General features: G+C 39.9%; 1 protein-coding gene across 1 annotated transcript in view; it reads left to right on the forward strand.

The window, feature by feature from the left end:
* LOC140284206 (partitioning defective 3 homolog) overlaps positions 1-19,862 on the forward strand; it is a 304,162-nt gene that overhangs the window by 149,714 nt on the left and 134,586 nt on the right. The window contains exons 11-14 of the mRNA XM_072378014.1: positions 2,366-2,505; positions 3,391-3,519; positions 14,435-14,617; positions 15,067-15,237. Of these exons, the coding sequence (XP_072234115.1) occupies positions 2,366-2,505; positions 3,391-3,519; positions 14,435-14,617; positions 15,067-15,237 (623 nt within the window). The remainder of the gene's footprint in view (positions 1-2,365; positions 2,506-3,390; positions 3,520-14,434; positions 14,618-15,066; positions 15,238-19,862) is intronic.

Consider the following 19,862-nt stretch of genomic DNA (forward strand, 5'->3'; position numbering starts at 1 on the left):
ATTCCAGGCTCAAACGCAGGGGTTACATAGCCTTTTCAGGGGCTTCTCCCATATTGTGGAACAGTCCGCCTCTTCACATCGGAGCTGCTCAGACACTTCCAGGTTTTGATTCCTTACTTAAGACCCACTTTTTTAAACTGGCTTTTTAACACAGTTGAGCTTGACATTCATTTTAACTTAAACATTTTATTGCACATTTGCATTTATTGTTTTTAATGTTTCATTGTGCAGCACTTTGGGCAACTGTGGTTGTAGTAAATCTGCTATATGAATGAACTTGACCTTGACCTCAGTCCTTGGACAGAGATACAATATGTTATCGCTGGTCATGAGCCAAAACAAAACTCACTTTTAAAATCTTTAAAACCGCATACCGCAATGAGCTACACACATCCAGTTTATGTTGAGAAACTTATTTTAAACTATATTTAAAAGTTTGGCAACCGTAAAGACAAATGCATATTTAGTATTCAGCTTAAACGACGACAACTTTTTCCGTCTGCTCCATTTTTTTCACCTCCGTGGTTGAGAGATCAGAGCGCATCATTATCCTCAACAGCTCTATAAGCAATATTTTTATCACCTGCATGTTTGTTTGTGTGCAGAAGCCAGAAGAAAGTTACCATCCATGCTTCTTCCCCTTAGCGTTCCTCGCTCATCAACACATCACTGTCAGCAAGCTGACAGACAGACCGCTAAATAGACATAGAGGGAAAAGTAGGTCATGATGAACTATCAGAGCTGCTGACAGCTCTCTCAAATGAGCAGCTACTTTGACATGAATACTAATAACTGCTGCTACAATTTGAAAAGCCTCAAAATCACATAACGCGACTTTCCAACTCGACTGCGAGGAATTCAAACAGACTGGTTATACACGATGGAATCCTAACTATCTCTTTGATCCGCTGCAAACGGATCATCTAATTCCCTCTTGTAGGACTGCTATTCAATTTTTAAACACTATGTCAAAGAATTAGCAGACAACAGTTTTTTGGTTCATATATTAAAACTTTATTTTTTCTTATTTTTTCTTATTTTCTTTGGTTTTTATTTGACTTATTTGAGCCTGGTCAACAGAAAAGGTCAGATCTCAGATCTTCTTATGTATTTGATATTGTATTTTCTGATTTCTTGTAGAATACCAGTTTATATACATACGATGCACTTGATAGGTCAGCCTTTAAAACTAAAGCAAGTGGCTTTGCACAGCTGATATCTCAAATTATTTTCTCAGATTCAGCTGCTGAGTTCAGCCTTTGCAATACAGTCATTGCATTAACCTCTGACAATGAACAATCATCTATTTTTTTTGCTTTTCTTTTTCCTACTGTACAAACTTCAACCGTTACCCACTTAACCAACCAAAATTTGAGACACCATGCTTTTGCATGGTGAAAGGAAGCCAGAGGACCCAGTGAGAATCGCATACATGGAGAGAACATGCAAACTCCACGGGAATCAAACCTGGACCCTCTTGCTGTGAGGCAATGGTGCTAACCACCACACCACCATACTCAATTAATCAAGGCCTAATTTACAAACCAGCAATTTTTGCTATTTAGGCATTTTACAGCATGTTCTGCATGGCCGTGTTCAGCAATCCATAACCATTTATTTCCCTTCTTGTATTCTTGTTCCTATTCTTGTTTATAAAAGCCCTTTTATGATAGGCCATGTGCGCCTGTCTTACACACTCAATTTGCTTTCATAGATTTTGTACTATATTTAGTGAGAGTAACATGCTGTATTAATTTGGAAAAAACAAAAGATCTTTTTTTAAAAAACTGCATGAGACACACCCTCAAGACAAGCTAATGAAAAAGGCCAGCATGGAAGCCAGTATATTATTAATGACTACAGGAAATTCAGAACATTGTGGAAAGCCATCGTTTGATCTGTTCTCCATGGTTACTCAGCACTTAAGCCTTAAAATCAGTCACAGTGAAAGCATCATGGTAATTTTGTTTATTCATATTTTCATTCCATGTACTTTTACGGCATGGCAATGGCATTTCATTTACCTGGATAAACATTCGTAAATACACACAGAGGTTCTGCAATACTTTATTAAACTTATACACACCTGCAACATTGACTTCTCCCTCTTTAGGAGGCTGCATATAACAGATATCAGTGTTTTTATGGTAGCAGGATGTGAATGCATGTAGACTTCACTTTACTGTCCAGGTTCAAGCATTTTTTGTGAAGCGTAATACTCAAATCTATAGTCCTGTATGTCTTGAAGTAGACCTTTCACCTTTGACCCTAGACGTGTTTTTTGGCAAGAAGTGAAAAGAAAAGTCATCGACTTTGTTTAGAAAAACGTCACTAAACATTTCTCTTATCTTTTCCACCTTCATAGGCCCAGAGGGTCTTGGATTCAGCATCACATCCAGAGATGTCCCCATTGGTGGAAGTGCTCCCATTTATATCAAAAACATCCTTCCTCGGGGAGCTGCCATCCAAGATGGTCGATTGAAAGCTGGAGACCGGCTGCTGGAGGTGAGGCAGCAATTTCAAAACCTACCGAGTGCTCACAACAAAAGTGTCTTGAGCGGCCGCGACGAGCAGCTGCCATTCATTTTCAATGTATGCTGGCGTCGAGCGTTGCGAGCGACCCGCTGAAAGTTCAACTTTATGCAAATGAGCAGCGGCGCAACGGTGGCGACAGCCAATTGTGGGCCGATCTGGATTCCAATGGCAGAAAAGAGCGGAAAAAAGCAGAAAGAGAGGAAAACAATGGAGGAGAAATTAATTACTGCAGTCTCCGGTTTCCCAGAGCTGTATGATAGAAGCCTGTTTGTCTACAGAGACAATCCAAAATTATCCAGTCGGAAATAGCCGGTGAAATTCACTGTGGAGAGGCCGGTTTCTGAGGACGCTATGGACCCAGATGCGTTTCCATCGCATTTATACAGATGCAACACAAAGAAGGCTGTCCAGAGTGCGATCCATGGTGAAAGAGGGCACCGATGTATAGATGGATTATAAACCTGCTGTTTGAAAGACCCGTCCCTTCGGTCACTTTGGGCACTTTGGTCGCTCGCTTTTGGTGTGAACGCCCAGTTATGTCGTTTTCATTGAATGTGTTCAGTGAGATTGTACATTATTCAAGTCAAACACCCCCAGTGGCTGTAAGAAATAAGCTTCAGCTCTGGATCTTAAACTAATGTTAGTTGAAACAATATTTTGATTACAGTTCAGTCTCTCTGATAGGAAGAGCTTGCTCTCATTTTAAAGGGAAGGAACCATGTTTAATTCTACCCCTAAGGCCATGTTTCTCTCACTACAAAGTTAACATTAGTGTCGATACTGGGTGTGTAACTGTTTTACATTTTGCCCTGTGTGTATGTGCTCATCTTAGTATTCATTGATGTGTGTATGTAGGTTAGTGGAGTGGACCTGAGTGGAAAGAGCCAGGAAGAGGTGGTGGCGCTGCTCCGAGCCACTCCCATGGGTGGGATTGTGAATATGGTTGTAATTCGCCAGGAGGACCCCCAACTGCCCCGAGAAGTGGTCAGTTAAGCAACGGCACCTCATCTTATAGTCTTAATCAGTCAGTGCTCCTCTACATATTCAGATAAGAGTTTGTTATCAACAGTAGTTTGCAACAAATGGAAAATTCTATATTTCTCACAAACTTACATAATCATCTTAATCAACTGTATCTCTCTGCTGAGTCAACTCCACCTTTCATCACCTCTGTCTTTCTTTTTTATGCGATTGCCACATTCTTCTTTTTCTTTCTGTCTTTTTATTTATGTTTCCTCTGAGTTACCACATCTGACCCACCCAGTGTGGGCTCCCGTGAAATTGTGACCTCTGTTTCTGTTTATTTATTTATTCTTTTTTTTTTAAGCTCTCATTTATAGCTCTTCCTCTTAATTTAGAAAGTTTTCATGTCAGCTGCCACATCTATCTCCACTTCTGTACCCAGAGCAATGTCTAGTTTCATGGAAATAATTTCATTTCATTGAACTGAGATTATTTGAAAGAACATAGACATAATCTTTTTCTGGTTGGATGAAAATCAACATATCAGTGTCATATGAGTGACTTATGAGAGATGAAGTCTCTGATGCAGCAAAAGATATGAATAAGACCTCAAAGTGGTCCTGGAGGACAAATAAGATGATGGAGATGGTTGAGATTCCCTGGAAAATTAAGATGACGAGGAGGCTGAAAGGAGACAAGAAGATATTTAAAGAACAAAGACTGATTGGGCAAACAAATTAAAATGATTTAAAAATCATTTAAAATGAATTTGGTGGTAAAGAGGAAGTGATGAAGAGGAAAAGTCCATAATCAACATTGGGAAATACAGACAGAACACTTGAGAACATATATTCCATAACAAACTATATCATTCATACTCGTTTTTATTTACTATGTTGAAATAAACTTGAATCTTTTTCATTTTCTCTATATTTTCAACGTGTTCGCTTCACACTCAGTGTTTTACATTTTAATCTCATATTCATAAATGTTGCAGAGATGGCTTAAAGCCACTCAGCAAACCTTGAGTTTGTTATTTTTTGCACATAAAGAGTATTTAATTTACGCCTTAAAATGTTTTGAAATTCTTAAGCTGTGTGCCAACACATTTTTTTTTTACATACAGATCAATTTCCCTATCCTAGCACATGATAACGAAGCCTTGCATCAGCTCACTGACACCAGTGCATCCATGCACAGACACTTTGAAATGATGATGTGAACAAAAATGCAGCTTTGGTCATATTCACATACATGCAGACACTGACAACACACACATTCCCACTCATACATGCAGCCTACTTACAGGGTCACTTTGGCTGTCATGCAGCAGATGGCGAGGCTACTGCCCTCGTCCAGCCTGCACTCAGCAGCTTTGACAGCAGGCTCGGACGTCACAGCACCTTTGTAGACCAGGACCACCTGATGCCAACCTTACTTCTTCCCATAATACTCAGTCTGGCACCTGAGCTGTTAACCCTGCCAGAGTTGTTCAGCTTGTAAAATAATGCCCATTCCAGGCACATTTTATTCAGTTTCTTCGCTGTTTCACCTGGCAGAAACCTATCTCACCTATTTTACATTCAACTCCCTCACTTCATTCACCCAAAGTGGCAAATGAGTAAATATTTATTTTCTGCTCTCGACTTTTTACATTCTGGAAGTCTTAAAATAGGTCATTAATTTCAAAACTGTCTGTATTTTGGTGGTTGTACACGGCTTATTGCCTGCTGCTGGCATCAAACATGCCGCTCCCAGGTCCCTCGAGTGAACGGGCTCTCTAACCAAAACAGCCAGTTCTTCAGTTCTAACTGAAGAAATGCACAAAATTGATTCATGCAGCCTTGACAGTAGCTGAATGATGCTGGGAGGGATGTTAAAAAATGCACGCCTGCCTCTGGCTTGTCTGCTTATGAGTGGTGTGGTGTGAGAGGTTGATGACTGCACTTCTTAGCTAGTCTCACACAACAGGAGTTAAAAAAAAAAAAAAAAACACGTAGTGGAGACTGCTTGTTTATATTTGCTCACTTTCCATGATATTTTTTACTCTCATATTTTCTTCCTCCTTTTTAAAAACAATGTCACAACCCCCAGCAGTGCTTTCACAAATCTTAATAATACCTACAAGTATGTTCATAAAAATCAGATGAGGAGGCCAATGCTTTACCGGTGACGGTTATTGCAAATAAAGCATGGTGGAAAGGCACAGTAGGTAATTGCCTCCTCTGTCATGCACACACTCTCGAGGGTTGAGTGAGTGGGAGTTTGTATACATGTATGCGACACACTCCATTGCTTTGACACATAAGTATAAGCTCATTGATGAACGTTAACTGGCTGTTGTTCATGTAATTGCCTGGATGACAATGTGATGATATTTTAAGTTGCAGCGTGACTGAGAAGCCAGAGACATCACCCAACTTCAAAGACAGCTGGCCACACACACACACACACACTCTCTCTCTCGACAGGTCTTGCAGTCTCACTGATGAAAATAAAAAGCAGGACATTTTTGTCCAGTTGACATTTACCTGCTGGCGTTTATGTCAGCTCTGTAAATCCCCCCCACCCACCCACCTACACACACACACACACACACACACACACACACACACACACATTCTTTTGTTTCGGTGTTTCATTCTATTCTTGCTGAACTGCACACACAACCCGAAGGAAATAATTTACCCTCCAAGCATGTTTGTGTTGCATCTTTAGCAGCAGCCCTGGAAAACCTGATATTTGCCTTTTTTTAAAGGCGTGTGCTTATGTTTCCCTACCCATCCCAAGGATGTTAATTGACATTTTTTTAAGGGAGATATCAGAGGAATGATGCAGCTTTAACATTGACCAAATTTAGCTCGTTTGGATGCCAAGTTTTGTAGACCTGTGCCATCCATAATGACGCTGTAAGAAATGGTTAAGATGAAAATGACATGCCTATTAAGTTTTTATGAGTCATTCTAAACTCTGTTGTCTTGAGGAGAAGAGACACAGATTTTAACTGAAGCATACAGTCTCTCCCAGGAAGTGGGTCATGATCAGTTATTTTGTTGATAAAGGTACTTTGTACAACGTCATTTAAAAGATTTGTGGCTGTGAAATCAAAGCAGGACACAAAGGGGTGAAAGTCAGGTGAACTGTTGCCCCCTACATGTTTAGAGGTCAGTTCACTCAAACTTGTATTAACAGAGTTAACAGAGTTAACAAAAGTTTCAATACTTATTCCGCATCTTAGGATAGGCATTGTTCAAGCTTTTGTCTGTTAATGTGCCTTAGTGAAAGAATGAAAGCAAATACACACTTAATGCTTTATGGTCTTTTCAGGCGCTCTTAACGGCTGATTATAATCACTGAGTGCTTGTGTAATTGATTATTTTCAGAGGAGTGCATTTGATATATGGAGACGAGAGGGAAAGAGTGGCAGAGATGAAGAAAAGGACAATATAATGAGAATCTATTTAGAATCAGATATGCCAAACCAAAGATGGAGAAGAACAGCGAACTGTTCATTGTTTATTGTTACAAAAATCATTCCAAGACTGTTGTAGAGGCCTTCAGTGTCCCCGTTGATGACAAGAAAAAAAAAGTATGAATTCGCAAACCAATCCGAGAGTATATGTGAATTATTCTGTTCACATTGCTGCTGTGTCAGCGGGACTGCTGTGAGCACAGCTCCTTGTCTTGTCTCCTCGCCTCAGCTCCTTCTCCGTGAGTCACACATATGATCAAAGTCAGTCATGCCTTGAACACGCAACACTCCAAATACTGAACCATTCCATGTAAAATGTCATGCACAATACGGTGGTGATTAGTCACATATGTACAAAAAGAAACCTTGTCCGCACCTCCTGTGACATGATTTTGTGACCGTAGCGGAGCAGCATATTTTATTTCCAACAGGAGCGGAAATTACATGGGCGTGTGTCGCCTCAGCTGTAACACTGATGACCACATAAGAGCAATTAAACACTACATTAAAATCCCCTCTTTATGATAATATCGCACTTGTCACTGATCCATTAGTAGCTGTATCTGCCAAGCAATGAGAATCTTAATTGCACAATTAATTCCGGCCTCTGATTGATGTGACAGTCAAATTTATGTTTTATGTGAACGCCTGGGACAGAGTAGACAAATGCATGACAATACTGGTGACAGTTATAGCAGACTAATGGCCTGTTTCATAAGTGCCAGCACCAGCGGCCTGGTTTGATATCCTCCTGGCATGTTTTCATCATAGGACAGTGATTGAAGGATTTAGATGCACTCCATTTAAAAATAGTTTTAGGGGAAATTGTCCTGATTTAGATATAGAGCATAAGTCTAAAGAAAGAGTTTGATGGATAAAAGATAACCTAACGGCTTTCCCTGTTGTATTTTTTTTTTACCAAGTCAAGGCATTCATCAACAGCCTGCTTATCATTCCTCTAACTGTGTGACACAGCTGCTTTTTGTTGTGGGGCCCACAGTACAATGAGGTTGCCATCCGTGATTTGCCTGTATTAAAGTTGGAAGGCATGAACAGACATATGAAGCTGTATTGATTCCCTTGCCGCAGAGATCCATTTACCGAGTCGGTAGAGGGAGAAATGAATTGATATCAAGCAACAAAACACAATCCCCTGTCTTTGGAAGCAACTAAATTATGCACAGATCTGTTGACTCAGAGCCAAGTTCAATCCTCCTCATTCATTTTTATTTTTTTTACTCCTCAGTGCATCGTTTATCTTTGTCATTGTTAACCAAGTTGGATGTTTTAAATGCAAGAATAAATTACAAGATTAAGGTAAATGCTCTGCTATGTGCCAATAAAAAATACAGCTGCATACAAAATCTACGAAATTGATGTAGGATCAAACTGCTTTGATCAGGTATGAAAAGGGCAGCATTAATGTAAAAAAATTAAATAGAGTTCTTGGCTTGCTTCTTTTAGTACTTGACCGTGTTGGATTCATATGATGATACACATTTTGGCTCATTCCATTAAAGTGGTGATAAACAGTGCTATCTGAAGCTGTGTGCCATCTACAATTTTGCCAGAAAAGACATCTCTTGAGTTAATATAATTTGATGTCTCTCAGACTAATGCTTTCTTGTATCCCATTGAGGATGATGTAATCTGTTGCAACTTTCACTGAGAAAGTGCAAAAGACAATACCTTCTTTCAAGCAGTTTTATATAACAGTGGGTGACTTACCATGATATATTAATACATACACACATATACATGTGGACTAGCCAACAGCTTGAGGAGAGTAGTCATTTCTTAATGGAACTAGAAGCAGAAACCTTTGTCAATATAATTGAATGTTATCAGCAAATTGCTCAGTAATTTCTAGAAATAGCTGACCCCTTCTCTGTCAATGCGTTGTGAAAATACAGGTAAAACTTGAGGTTAAATTACAAAAATGACTTGTGAAATGTTTGGTTGGAGCAGGGTAGAACCTATTCTCAAACTTTAAATGGGTAAATGTCATCTAGCAGGTTGCCGTAATTCACATCATGCGTTTCAGAATGGTTTGCCTGCAGTGGACACATATCATCAGACATTTTTCCCTCCTTTATATCCCCAAACATGTCTCTAAAATGCCAAATGACCTGAATTAGGTTGGAAAAAGCTTGATGTGTTTATGTAGCATTTATGTAAGTTATTTTCCTGGTTTTTCCTCTCCGTTTCTAACTTTATTCTTTTCTGTTATCACTGAAACTGCCTATATGAAGAAAGTTGATAAGACCTTTCGACGCTGTTGATTTGGAACGCACAGACATGTTTTCGGATAAAAAAAAGCAGAAATTAGAAACATACTCAAGCTGCTAAGTATAGTGGAAGACAATGCCAGCCTAGTTAACAATTTGCTGGCGTGTCTCGTGAGTGCCACCTGTTTTTGTTTAGCACTTTTCAGCAGCTGCTTTTATAATTATGCTTGCTGTCGGTGCAGTGCAGAGTATGGGATGGTGTAGTGCTGCATTGTGCCGATAAACAAGGCAGTTAAAGGCCACTTATGACGACACAGTTACTCTCCCGAAGGGGATTCAGCGTCTGTTTCCAGAACACATAATGGGCTGAATTGTGTATATGCATTTGGACATAGCAAAATGCTTTCTATTCACCATTAGTTTTAAATGAGAGGCATCTGGTTCATGATGCTCTTTGGTTCCACTGAAGCGCCGTAACAAACATTCACATTTGCCAAGTAGACTTAGAGAGTCGTCTTTTGTTTTTGATGTTTGCTTTATTCAAATGTAATATTTTACTAAAGGGTCTACACAAGCAGCTTGTGTCAAGTAAACTCTGTCTATGAATATGTTCTTGGTTGGTCACTGCAAGATCCATTTGGTGTCTTCACCGATAGCCAGTAGCCATAAAGCATTGCCATGATTTATGTAGATCTTGTCTAAGATTCCCTCATAGAAACAGTCCTTTCACATTAGAAAATCCTTACAGCAAAGTAGTCCCAGTCTGTCAGAGCTTGTAACTAACATGTAATGTTAGTTCATAAACACTAAAGCAGTGCCAGCTGTGCACTCTATGCTCTCATTGTACCTGTATTTGTATTTTGGACTTTTATGTATTTAATGTTTGTCCCCTTTTGTCAGAAAATTTTGCAATGAGAAACATCACCAAAGAAATTTGTGTTACAATACTTATCATGCGTCACCCCTTTTGCAATTACACCCATGGCTAATTTCTTTTAGCCCATTTTAATTAATTTCCAATGACCTTTATGTCACCAAATTGGGCCAAGTGTGGAACAAATTTTGAGCAGTGGTAATTGTTTTAGGCATCGATGTGTGGAGAAAGTTTTGCGTGAATAAAGGTAATTGTAATACATTTGCACTCTCAGTCTCTCTCTCTCTCTCCTGCATCTTTTCCATGTTTCTCTGGCAAACATATTCACACGTACACAACATATTTTTTCTTAGCATGGGAGTAGTTAAGCAACATGTCCATAAAACAAAAAGGGCCGAGTGGGCAATCTTTCCTTTCTCTGTCCACCTCCATTTGCTTGCCCCTCTGCAGAAATGTTACCTCTATTGCCCTCCCATACCAGTAATGTCTGGGCGAGAGCCTGGAACAGTGTTAATTATTAAAGAACCTGATTAAATAATGGACTATGACAATAGGCTGAGTAAGAGTGGACTAAAAGGAAGTAAAATTGTGGGGTTCTTTTTTCTTGGCAGGGTAACAATGATATTACAACCACTCTACTTAGAAATAGCTGTATTTTCAGTCAGGTTTTAATTAACAGAAGTATTTAGATTAATTAAGAAGTGGAGAGTGTGCATTGATGATAGCTGTTATATATTACCGTTTGGTTAGCTAAAGTTTTTCTTATTCTTACAAACCTATTAAGGCTTTGATAATCACCTAATACTTTTATGCTGAAGATCTCATAAAAAGAGAAGCCACACAAAAAAGCAAAACTAAACTATTTAGAAAATAAACAGTGTTGATCCATCTGACAACAAGGAGTGCTTGAGGTATCTCAACAAGTTATCGCATATGTCTCTACCAGATGTATTTTCCAATCTTGCATGTGCAGTGAGTGATTATACATTCAAGCGGTTAAAAAATGATGATTTGCTTAAACCCCACCTTCAGTTCACCAATGGTTGGCTGTTTTTCACTTTATGAATTAAGGTCAAGTTACATAGGGAGGCTGAGCTGCTGATCTCTTGCTATTTAGATCCGATGGTGTTAAAAATACAGTGTTATCAGTTTTTTTCCTCTTGCTGTCGTGTTAAAATGTTCAGTTGGTCTGGTCACCTGTTGCAGGTGATTCCTCTTTGTAAGTGCAGCGATATGATTTTCATTGTTTTGTTGGAGAACAGAAAGATCTCACCTTCTTTAATCCCAGTTCTCAGAACAGTTGTGTTAGTTGAAAACAGACAAGCGTTTGCATTTTTTGTCTTCCCCAGCTGAATAACAACTCAACTGAAAATAACAAATGAGCTGCTTAAGACTCCAACACTAGCGTTACTTGAGTGACATAAAGTTTCACAATGCTTTGAGCTTCTTACGTGATCTGGCATCACCTGCCAAAGCTCCTTCGACCTTTTCACTCATTTTTTGCTTTGGGGGGTAATTGTCAGCAACAGATCAGAATTTAGGGCTTTAAAACAAAGAACCAGACTACATTACATTTCCTATGTTTTAAGTCCTTTTTTCTGAGCAGACGGTTCCCTGCTGTTGATCATGCTTGAGATGAAGATTTGGTTGAAGAAAGGACATATCCACATATATTTTGCATAGAACTTTTATGCTATAGTTTCCCACGTTTATTTCGGCACGTAACCTTTTTCCCATTTTTACATCAGTTCATTGATTGTCAGTACCTTTGTGCTGTCAGTCCCAGGTGCATACATGGTGCTGAGCTTGGTACAATGAGCAGACTTTCTCTTTTCTCTTGCTCAAAGGTAGCTGAATCCTGCTCTTCATGAGTTCAATCGGTGCAACAAGGGCTGTCAAGCGGCCTGACAAACTCATTCTTGGCTTGCGGCGCTCGTTCCTGTCTGATGAAAATGTTACACTGCAGTGTCATTCTCTGCCTTGGCCTTCTATTCCCAGAACACATCTCTGAGTTGGTGGTTATTCTGTAAGCATTTTAGAAGAGAATGTGCAATATACACACACACACATCTAAAGGCTCAGACTGTGTCCATGCAAAGTCATTTTTCCAAGCGGTGTGTTCCTACCTTCAGCTGCGGGCCAAAAGCCAAACAGCGTGACTCTTAGCCACCATTTATTAATTGTAATATATGAAAGATCTTGATCAAAGATCAAGATTGTGATAAAGAATGTCCCTTTCAGAGGGGAAATTGTAGAATGGTCCATGTTTGTGGACTTCCAGTCCAAACCAACTGATCTCAACACAGATGTTAACCCTATAAGACCCAGATAAAGAAAAAAATTAGCAAAACATTTATTTGACATCTCAGATATTGTTTTAGGAGGCCTCTGGTGTAGATTTCATATTTTTTAGAAAGGTTTTAGGGAATTGGTGTAAATTTGCAACATTGGGCATAGTTGGGAGCAGAACTGTCTGGAGGCACCTGCAGGCATTTCTCCCTGAATGAATTCAGCCATGGTCCGAGTTTCCAGAGTTTGTCCTTCTTTTCCATCTCTGACACAGTCAAGTTATTCATCATGCTAAAAGGAACACGCGCATCCCTCCAGAGTACTCACAGGTTCACATTCAAGACCATTCGCACCTGTCCCTGAACAATGCAACAGGCATCCCCCCAACAATTGCAGAACATTCAGAACCTGTTTTTCTAACTGTAACACTGAGAAAAATAGCTCAGGATCATTTAGAAGTTAAAAAAACAAACAAAGAAACTACAAAGATACAGGGAGTTTCAAATACTGCTATAGATACTGGAGCTTCACACATCCCATACAATTTATCAATGTGTTTAATTATGGTCGAAGCTAAACTAAGTAAAAATTTAACAGAAAAGCACATTTAGCGCTTAGTTACAATCATGGTGCAAAAAAAGGAGATGGGCTCAATGGGAAATTTGCAGGTAGACTGAGTTCAAGGCCATGACTGGACCTATAAACACTTTTTCCATCCAATAGCATTGTGAAGACAAACAATAGGACCCATTACCTATGTAAATGTGGTCTTGAGAAAAAACATTTGCATTTGCATTTTTAGAATTGTTAAAAGTGATGTTGTAAATTCGCAACCGTGGGTCTTACAGGGTTAAGGTACTTTAATATAACAGCTGTTAAAGTTTTTGAAAATGATGCCATCACCAACTTGAGATAAGGATTAGCAAGTGACCAGATTAAGTACAGCTCTGTGCACATTGTTAAGGCTTTATATTTACCTCTCTCCTGGATAAGATAATCTCCTTTGATTTATGTCTTTCTGGCCCTCATCCGCTTCATTCAACAATTCGAGGCAAAGCAAAAATAAACTGGTGATTCCAGAGTGGACTGTGATTCAGAGATGTTTGAATGCAGTTTGATTAAATGGATTCCTGTGGTCTGAATTTGCTAAGGGATCAGTCACAGACAAAGCCCGGTTGGCTAGTTGTACAGACAGATGTACAGCAATGTTGACGTCAAGAAAGAGGAAGCAGAGAGAAAGAAAAGTGCGAATGGGAGGGCTTTGTGGAGAATAGGGGCTCAGTCAGATAGTGTTGAAAAGAGCCTCCACCTGAACGCACTGCTGCATCCTAATAATTCCTCAGCCTACAAAAAAACACACACTGCACGCTCAGTCTTTCTCACCTTTGCTCCGTTTCATCCTTTATCTGAGCAGCTGTGAAAAGAGGACTCACCTGGCGACTGTCCATCTGGCTGTGTGCACACATATATAAATGTGAACGTTTAGAAGTTGCAAGGCAGTTTTCTGAGGTTGCTTGCTCTAACCACCTGTATTTTTAATTTGAATCTGACCGCTGTGGCACTAGCTATATATGTACATATGGTACAGTTTGACCAATCCCAGTATCACAGTCCTGCTCCACCCTTCCTGTGAAGTGGGCTCGCGATTAGACATTTGCCAGCTGCTGTGTATAAACAGTGGAACCGAGCATTCAGCACTTTTCTAAGTTTACATCTCTGATTGTCACTTAATCAATAACCATTTCAACTGATTCTTGAATCTGATTCTTAAATTCTGTAAGTTTCTGCTCCTATTCCGATGTCATATTTTTGTTCTCCAATGCAACAGTGAGCATCAACATCAGTTTAGTTGAGTCATCATAGCCCAAAAGGGACTTAGATGCAGATTTTTACATTATTTATTTTAGATTTTAGATATTTTAGTGACTGCCTCAGCTAAATAGCTTCATGAATTATTTATGATAATATCATCGAAGATAATTACCTTTATCCTTCTTGTTAAAGGCTTTATGAAGAAAAAAAAAAAAGTTCTCAGACAAATTTTTCTGTTTTTATCAATACCCACATCACCAGGAGGAGGATGACATGGTGTTAACCGTAGATGGTACAAGAGAGTTCATGACCTACGAGATCCCCCTGAATGACTCGGGCTCAGCAGGATTGGGTGTCAGTGTCAAGGGTAACCGGGCCAAGGAGAACCAAGCTGACTTGGGCATCTTTGTAAAATCCATTATCAATGGAGGTGCTGCTAGCAAGGCAAGTAAAAAAAAAAACTCCTAATCCTTCCCTTCCCTTTCTTTTTTTCAATTCTTTTTTTATCATTGTAACTTAAGAACCTACTGGTGAGATGAGGCAAAATACTACAGTGAAAAGTAGAATATGTCTTATTTTCAGACAGTCACTTAATGTTTTTGATTACTTCCATCACTATGCTGTGAAATTGTCCCTTGTGGTAGCAGTTTTCAGATATATACTCTTATTTACTTAGAAAAAAGATAGAAACTCTAATGAATCCTAGTGGCATGTAGCTTTTTTTTCTTTAAGTCTTAGCCATAGGTCATTAACACGTTTAAATCTGATCTGGACAATGAGTTGGAAGGCAAGATGAATTTTCCAAAACATTCTCACTAGGTTGCTGTTTTCAGAATTTCTGATAACATTTTATGCACCAGATCCAGCTTACATATGATGGCATTTGTCTGCAGGATGGACGTCTACGTGTCAATGACCAACTCATTGCTGTTAATGGCGAGTCATTGATTGGGATGACCAACCAGGATGCAATGGAAGCACTACGCAAATCCATGTCAGTAGAGGGCAACAAGCGTGGAATGATTCAGCTCATTGTGGCTCGAAGGGTGGCCCAAGACAGTGAGGTAAAGTAGCAGTTAAGAAGGAGACATGCTAATATATATCACATGTTTTTCCTTTGTTAATGTTTCAAATTGAATTAATTCATGGTAACTTAATGAGAAATTGTTAGAATTTGATATTTCTGTGAGTAAATGCTGACAGTATAATGTAATTTAAAGGAAAACAGAAGGCAGAAAATGGAGAACTTGCTACATTTTCACTTTACTGAATGATAAATGATTGAAGTGCTTCTGGCTTGCTACTTGCCCTATTCTATCTGCTTTAAGCTTTTGTATCTTGAGATAGCTGGAGAAGGACATTCATGAAATAACTACATCATCATGCAAATCTTCAAACAGTCCCTTTTCCTATTTGAGATGTAGATCTGCCCTCGGTTTGGGGGCTTTTTTCGCCCTTGGTAGACCTTGATATGATCTTTAAGAATCCCTGAGTTATGATTGGCAGCCCTGCAGAATAACATGAGATAAACAGACAAAAGAATATCTTTATGGCTTGGTTGACATTTGTCATAAGGCAAAGTGTTGGAATGCATTTCAACGTCATAAATGTCAATTGTGTTACTGAATTTATCACAGCCAACTTAAAAAACCCAGAAATATGAGTTTAGAGTGATTTAGATTAATCTGAAATGTGATGCGTCATGTGACTCTCCTGCACGTTCAGTTACCCTGCAGCCAGGGGTTGTAGATCAGGTTTGATTAGTGTTGCTTTGATTCTAATTGGAGCCTGTGTCTTGTGGCTGTGTGTCAGTTTGGAGTACCATGCTGAGCCCCTCCCTCGTCCTCTATGCATTTCCTCTCTCTCTCCTCACTTGCTACTTTGTGCACTTGTTTTTCTCTCTGTCTTACTGCATTTTTTTTTGCCTTTGTGCCCCCCCCCCAGTTTGCAATACTTCACTGACAGGAATCTTTTTGAATGAGTCAACGCAACCGTACGGCTTTATTTCTCAACACAGGGCTGTGCTTAACCTGGACAGCTTAATTGTTTGCATAAGCCTTTATTCCTTCTCACACTATCTCTCTCCCTCCACCTTTTACTTCCCTTCCATCTCCAGACTTCGAGGGAGGACATATGTCCCTCCTGGGAAAGCTCTTTCCAAAGGTTCAGTGAGTTCTATATTACTCGAGTTCAGTCAGTCTCCTGTCAACTTTCCCACACCAGCAGGCAGACAGGTAGACAAACTGACATTGAGCAGACATTTAGCCATGCATCTTCTGGAAAAATGCATTCAAATTAATTCAACTCACCCTGTTGGAGGCTGACAAAGAGTTACACAAAAAGATGGTGTGTGTTATGTGTGTGTGCATGTGTGAGCGTGCACGCATGTGTGTGTGTATGGAATTGAAGAATGTTTATAGTCCATTTTATATTTCACCCAGCAAAGTCCTGGTACAGAATCTCATGTTACTTGTAGGCTAGTAGTGTGAACAGGTGTTGCAAAGACACTTTAGGTTTTCTAATAATATACTCTAATAAAATACTTTATAATGATTTAAGGTCAGTTTGAGACCTTAGGTAAGAAAAGCAGAAGTCAAATGTTGACAAAGGCTCCTTGCTGCTGCATCTACCATCCGTTCGCCCCCTAGCTCTGCTGTATTGGTCAGGCAGATAAGTTGCACCAGTTTGCCACTGTCACCCAGCGGAATGGGAGAGAGCCACCATTGAAATGAATCAGATCCATCACTGTCTGCAGAGAAGGGAGCCTTGCAACACAGCCCAGTGCATCAGTAGTGGCGGGTGGGGGTTTTGTGGGCGTATGGCGGGGACAGCCTATCCAGGCCACCTGACTCCATGAAAACTCATTCGTTTCATTATCACTTTGCTTAGTGTTTTGGGCATAAGTAGGACCTTATTTGGTAATAGTTTTTGGTGAGTTAGGTCAGGTTGGTTATGTGGATGTTAGCAAAAATCCCACATAAGTCAAATTTTCTTTCATGTAATATAAGTGACAATCTGACAAAGGAAATGGTCCCAGTCACATATGGTGTCAGACATGGAATACTTTAATGGAAATGTGAAATCCTCTTTGTGACACTCGTTGTATGTTAGGATTGTGTGACTGCCCAGAGCGGGCTCTTCATTGGCACCCTCACACATAAGTGTATTATCTACAGAAACCCAGATAGATCCTTTCATTGGCAGAGGCAAGTGTTTTGCAGGGAGTTTGCACTGCTGATGGCCCATTATCACAGCCATGTCTGATGTGAAATACTGGATTTATTTTTCTTGCCATTAAAGCAGTGGTGATGGCTGGCGTTATCTTGCAGATTGTTTTCCCAACCTTAGATTTCCACTGTGGAAATCTTTCTTCATAATTTGAGTGGACACTTGAATGCACGAGTCAAAGCTTTGATATTTTAACCCCATTATAGCAGCAGACATCTATCTGCTATGTTGCAGTGTGATAAGAGGTTAATTTCCCAGGCCTGCTGTATGTACATAGATTTCAGTGTGTTTAACTGGATGCTATTGTCCAGGTTTTCCGCCATTTGAGAAATCAATAAAGCAAAGCCTTCCAGAGATTGAGACTCATTTGAAGTCTAAAAGGTTTAGTTCCATGTATTTTGGTCCAAGGTCCCCTTGTTTAAGTGATTGTCTACAGTCATACACTTTACTTCCAAGGGCTCTTGTACACCAAGCCCACAACTTGCTGTTGGGAACGTCTGCACCATGACTCTCTGTCTTTCCTGTCTTTTTTGGGGGATGTTTTCAGCCAATTTAACATGTTAAATCGTCGGCGTGTTAGGCAGCAAGAGAGATCACTATTAATAGCTGGTGAGTATAGTGAATGAACTCTGTAATACAAATAAAGTCAGATGCTTGATAAATATATACATGTACAAAACAATCCAATTATTTCAGTTCAGTTCAATTCAATAACCCTACTTTAAACAAATCTTGTTTTGTGTAATTTATAGACTCCTGCTCCAGTCTGCATGGAAAAGTTGAGCCCATGCTTAAATTTTACTTCAGAGTTGGCAGTTAGAGGTTGTCTTTGCTTTGTGTTTCAAGAACAGTTGTTTTCCCCAATGCTGCCACTGTGAGAAGACACAGCAGGGGTATCTGCCATCATCGCTTGTTCTTGGCGTCGGTTTGGTGTATAAGAGCCCTAAATTACCTTTTTGAGTTTGTCAAGAATGACTCTGTCAGCCAGGTCGTTAGCAGTGACTTAATGAATAATTCAAAAGCAACACAAGCTCAGAAAAGCTGATGAAACTGCCAAGATATGAAGTGAAATGCCTTGGAGATGTATTCTTGTACCAGTACCTTATAATGCATTAGATAAGTAATCAGACACTTAACAAAGATAGACATAAATAATAGAAAGGTGAAATAAACATCAGAGATGCTTTGCTGCAAGCAGAAAACTGCAGGAGCTACGCTATGGTGTTAAAAAGTACTTCCTTATGGCCTGTTCCTTGGGCATGTGGTCAGAGCATTCTCATTGGTGGAAACCCTTCTGCATCCTCAGCAGGTATCTCAGGGTCACCAGCGTTTCGCCCTTTAGCCTGTGAAGATTAAACTTCACCTGAAGAAGAATTCCATTTGCGATCTCTGGTCAGCTACAGCCATCTTGAGCTTCCGAGTGGCTTTCTTCAGATGCTTGGGTTCCAAGCCAAACCACGATGTTGGGAAACCATGGCAGCCGACTTCGATTGGGTATAAAGTTGCGTGCCATCCTTTACAGAGAACCTTGTCAATCAGGTCTCGGTACTTTGCTTCCTTCAGTTGGTGAGAGATGGCCAGCCTGTCCTCCCAGGGCACTGTGAGTTTGGCTACTATGATGGTCTTTGTGCTGCTGGATAAAAGGACCATGTCTGGTCTAAGTGAGGTTACCACCACCTCATCCGGAAAGACAAGTCTTCTTTTCAGATCTACCTGCACCTCCCATTCGGAAGCTCGCAAGGGTAGGTTTGTGGCTGTTGTTCTTGCCCTGGAATCTGGGGAAAGTTCGGAATTAATTATACAGTCTCTGCTTCAGAGGCTGTATAATTTATCCTCGTTCGTAGGAGTTCTATTAATCTACTGTTACACGTTTAAGCAATTTAAATGATGAAAAGTAGTTGTAATCCCATTATTTTTGTAGCAACGTTTCCTGAATCTTCTCTGTCCTCCATGTGTTCAGTTCAGAAACTGATGGTTTGAAATTTCTAAACCAGTCTTATGACTGAATCAAATGTGTATCTGGTGTGGTAATTAGATTATTTGCTATTAGTTTTCAACTGTCCAGCCTTCATTTTTGATACTGCTTAAAGAATTTATTTGCCCTAATCTAACATCTCAAAGAGATAGAAGTGAAATGGGTTTCCTTCAAAGGGTGGCTGGGCTCAGCCTTAGAGATAGAGTGAAGAGCTCAGCTCAGCCATCCAGAGGAAACTCGGAGCAGAGGTTTTCTGGTCACATCCTACTGGGAGGAGGCCCCGGGGCAGACCCAGGACTCGCTGGAGCGATTATATATCCCTTCTGGCCTGAGTGTCGCTGGGGAGAGGGATGTCTGGGTTTCTCTCCTGGTGCCTGTTACCCAGTTGTCCTCACGACCCAACCTCGGATAAGCGGATAAAAATGGATGGATGGATACTTTGCACACTCTCATTTAGTATAATTTGAGTTGAATTTCACATTGTGA

Source organism: Leuresthes tenuis, unplaced genomic scaffold (assembly GCF_036924035.1).
Source record: "Leuresthes tenuis unplaced genomic scaffold, fLeuTen1.0.hap1 SCAF_24, whole genome shotgun sequence".
Classification (NCBI taxonomy): Eukaryota; Metazoa; Chordata; class Actinopteri; order Atheriniformes; family Atherinopsidae; genus Leuresthes; species Leuresthes tenuis.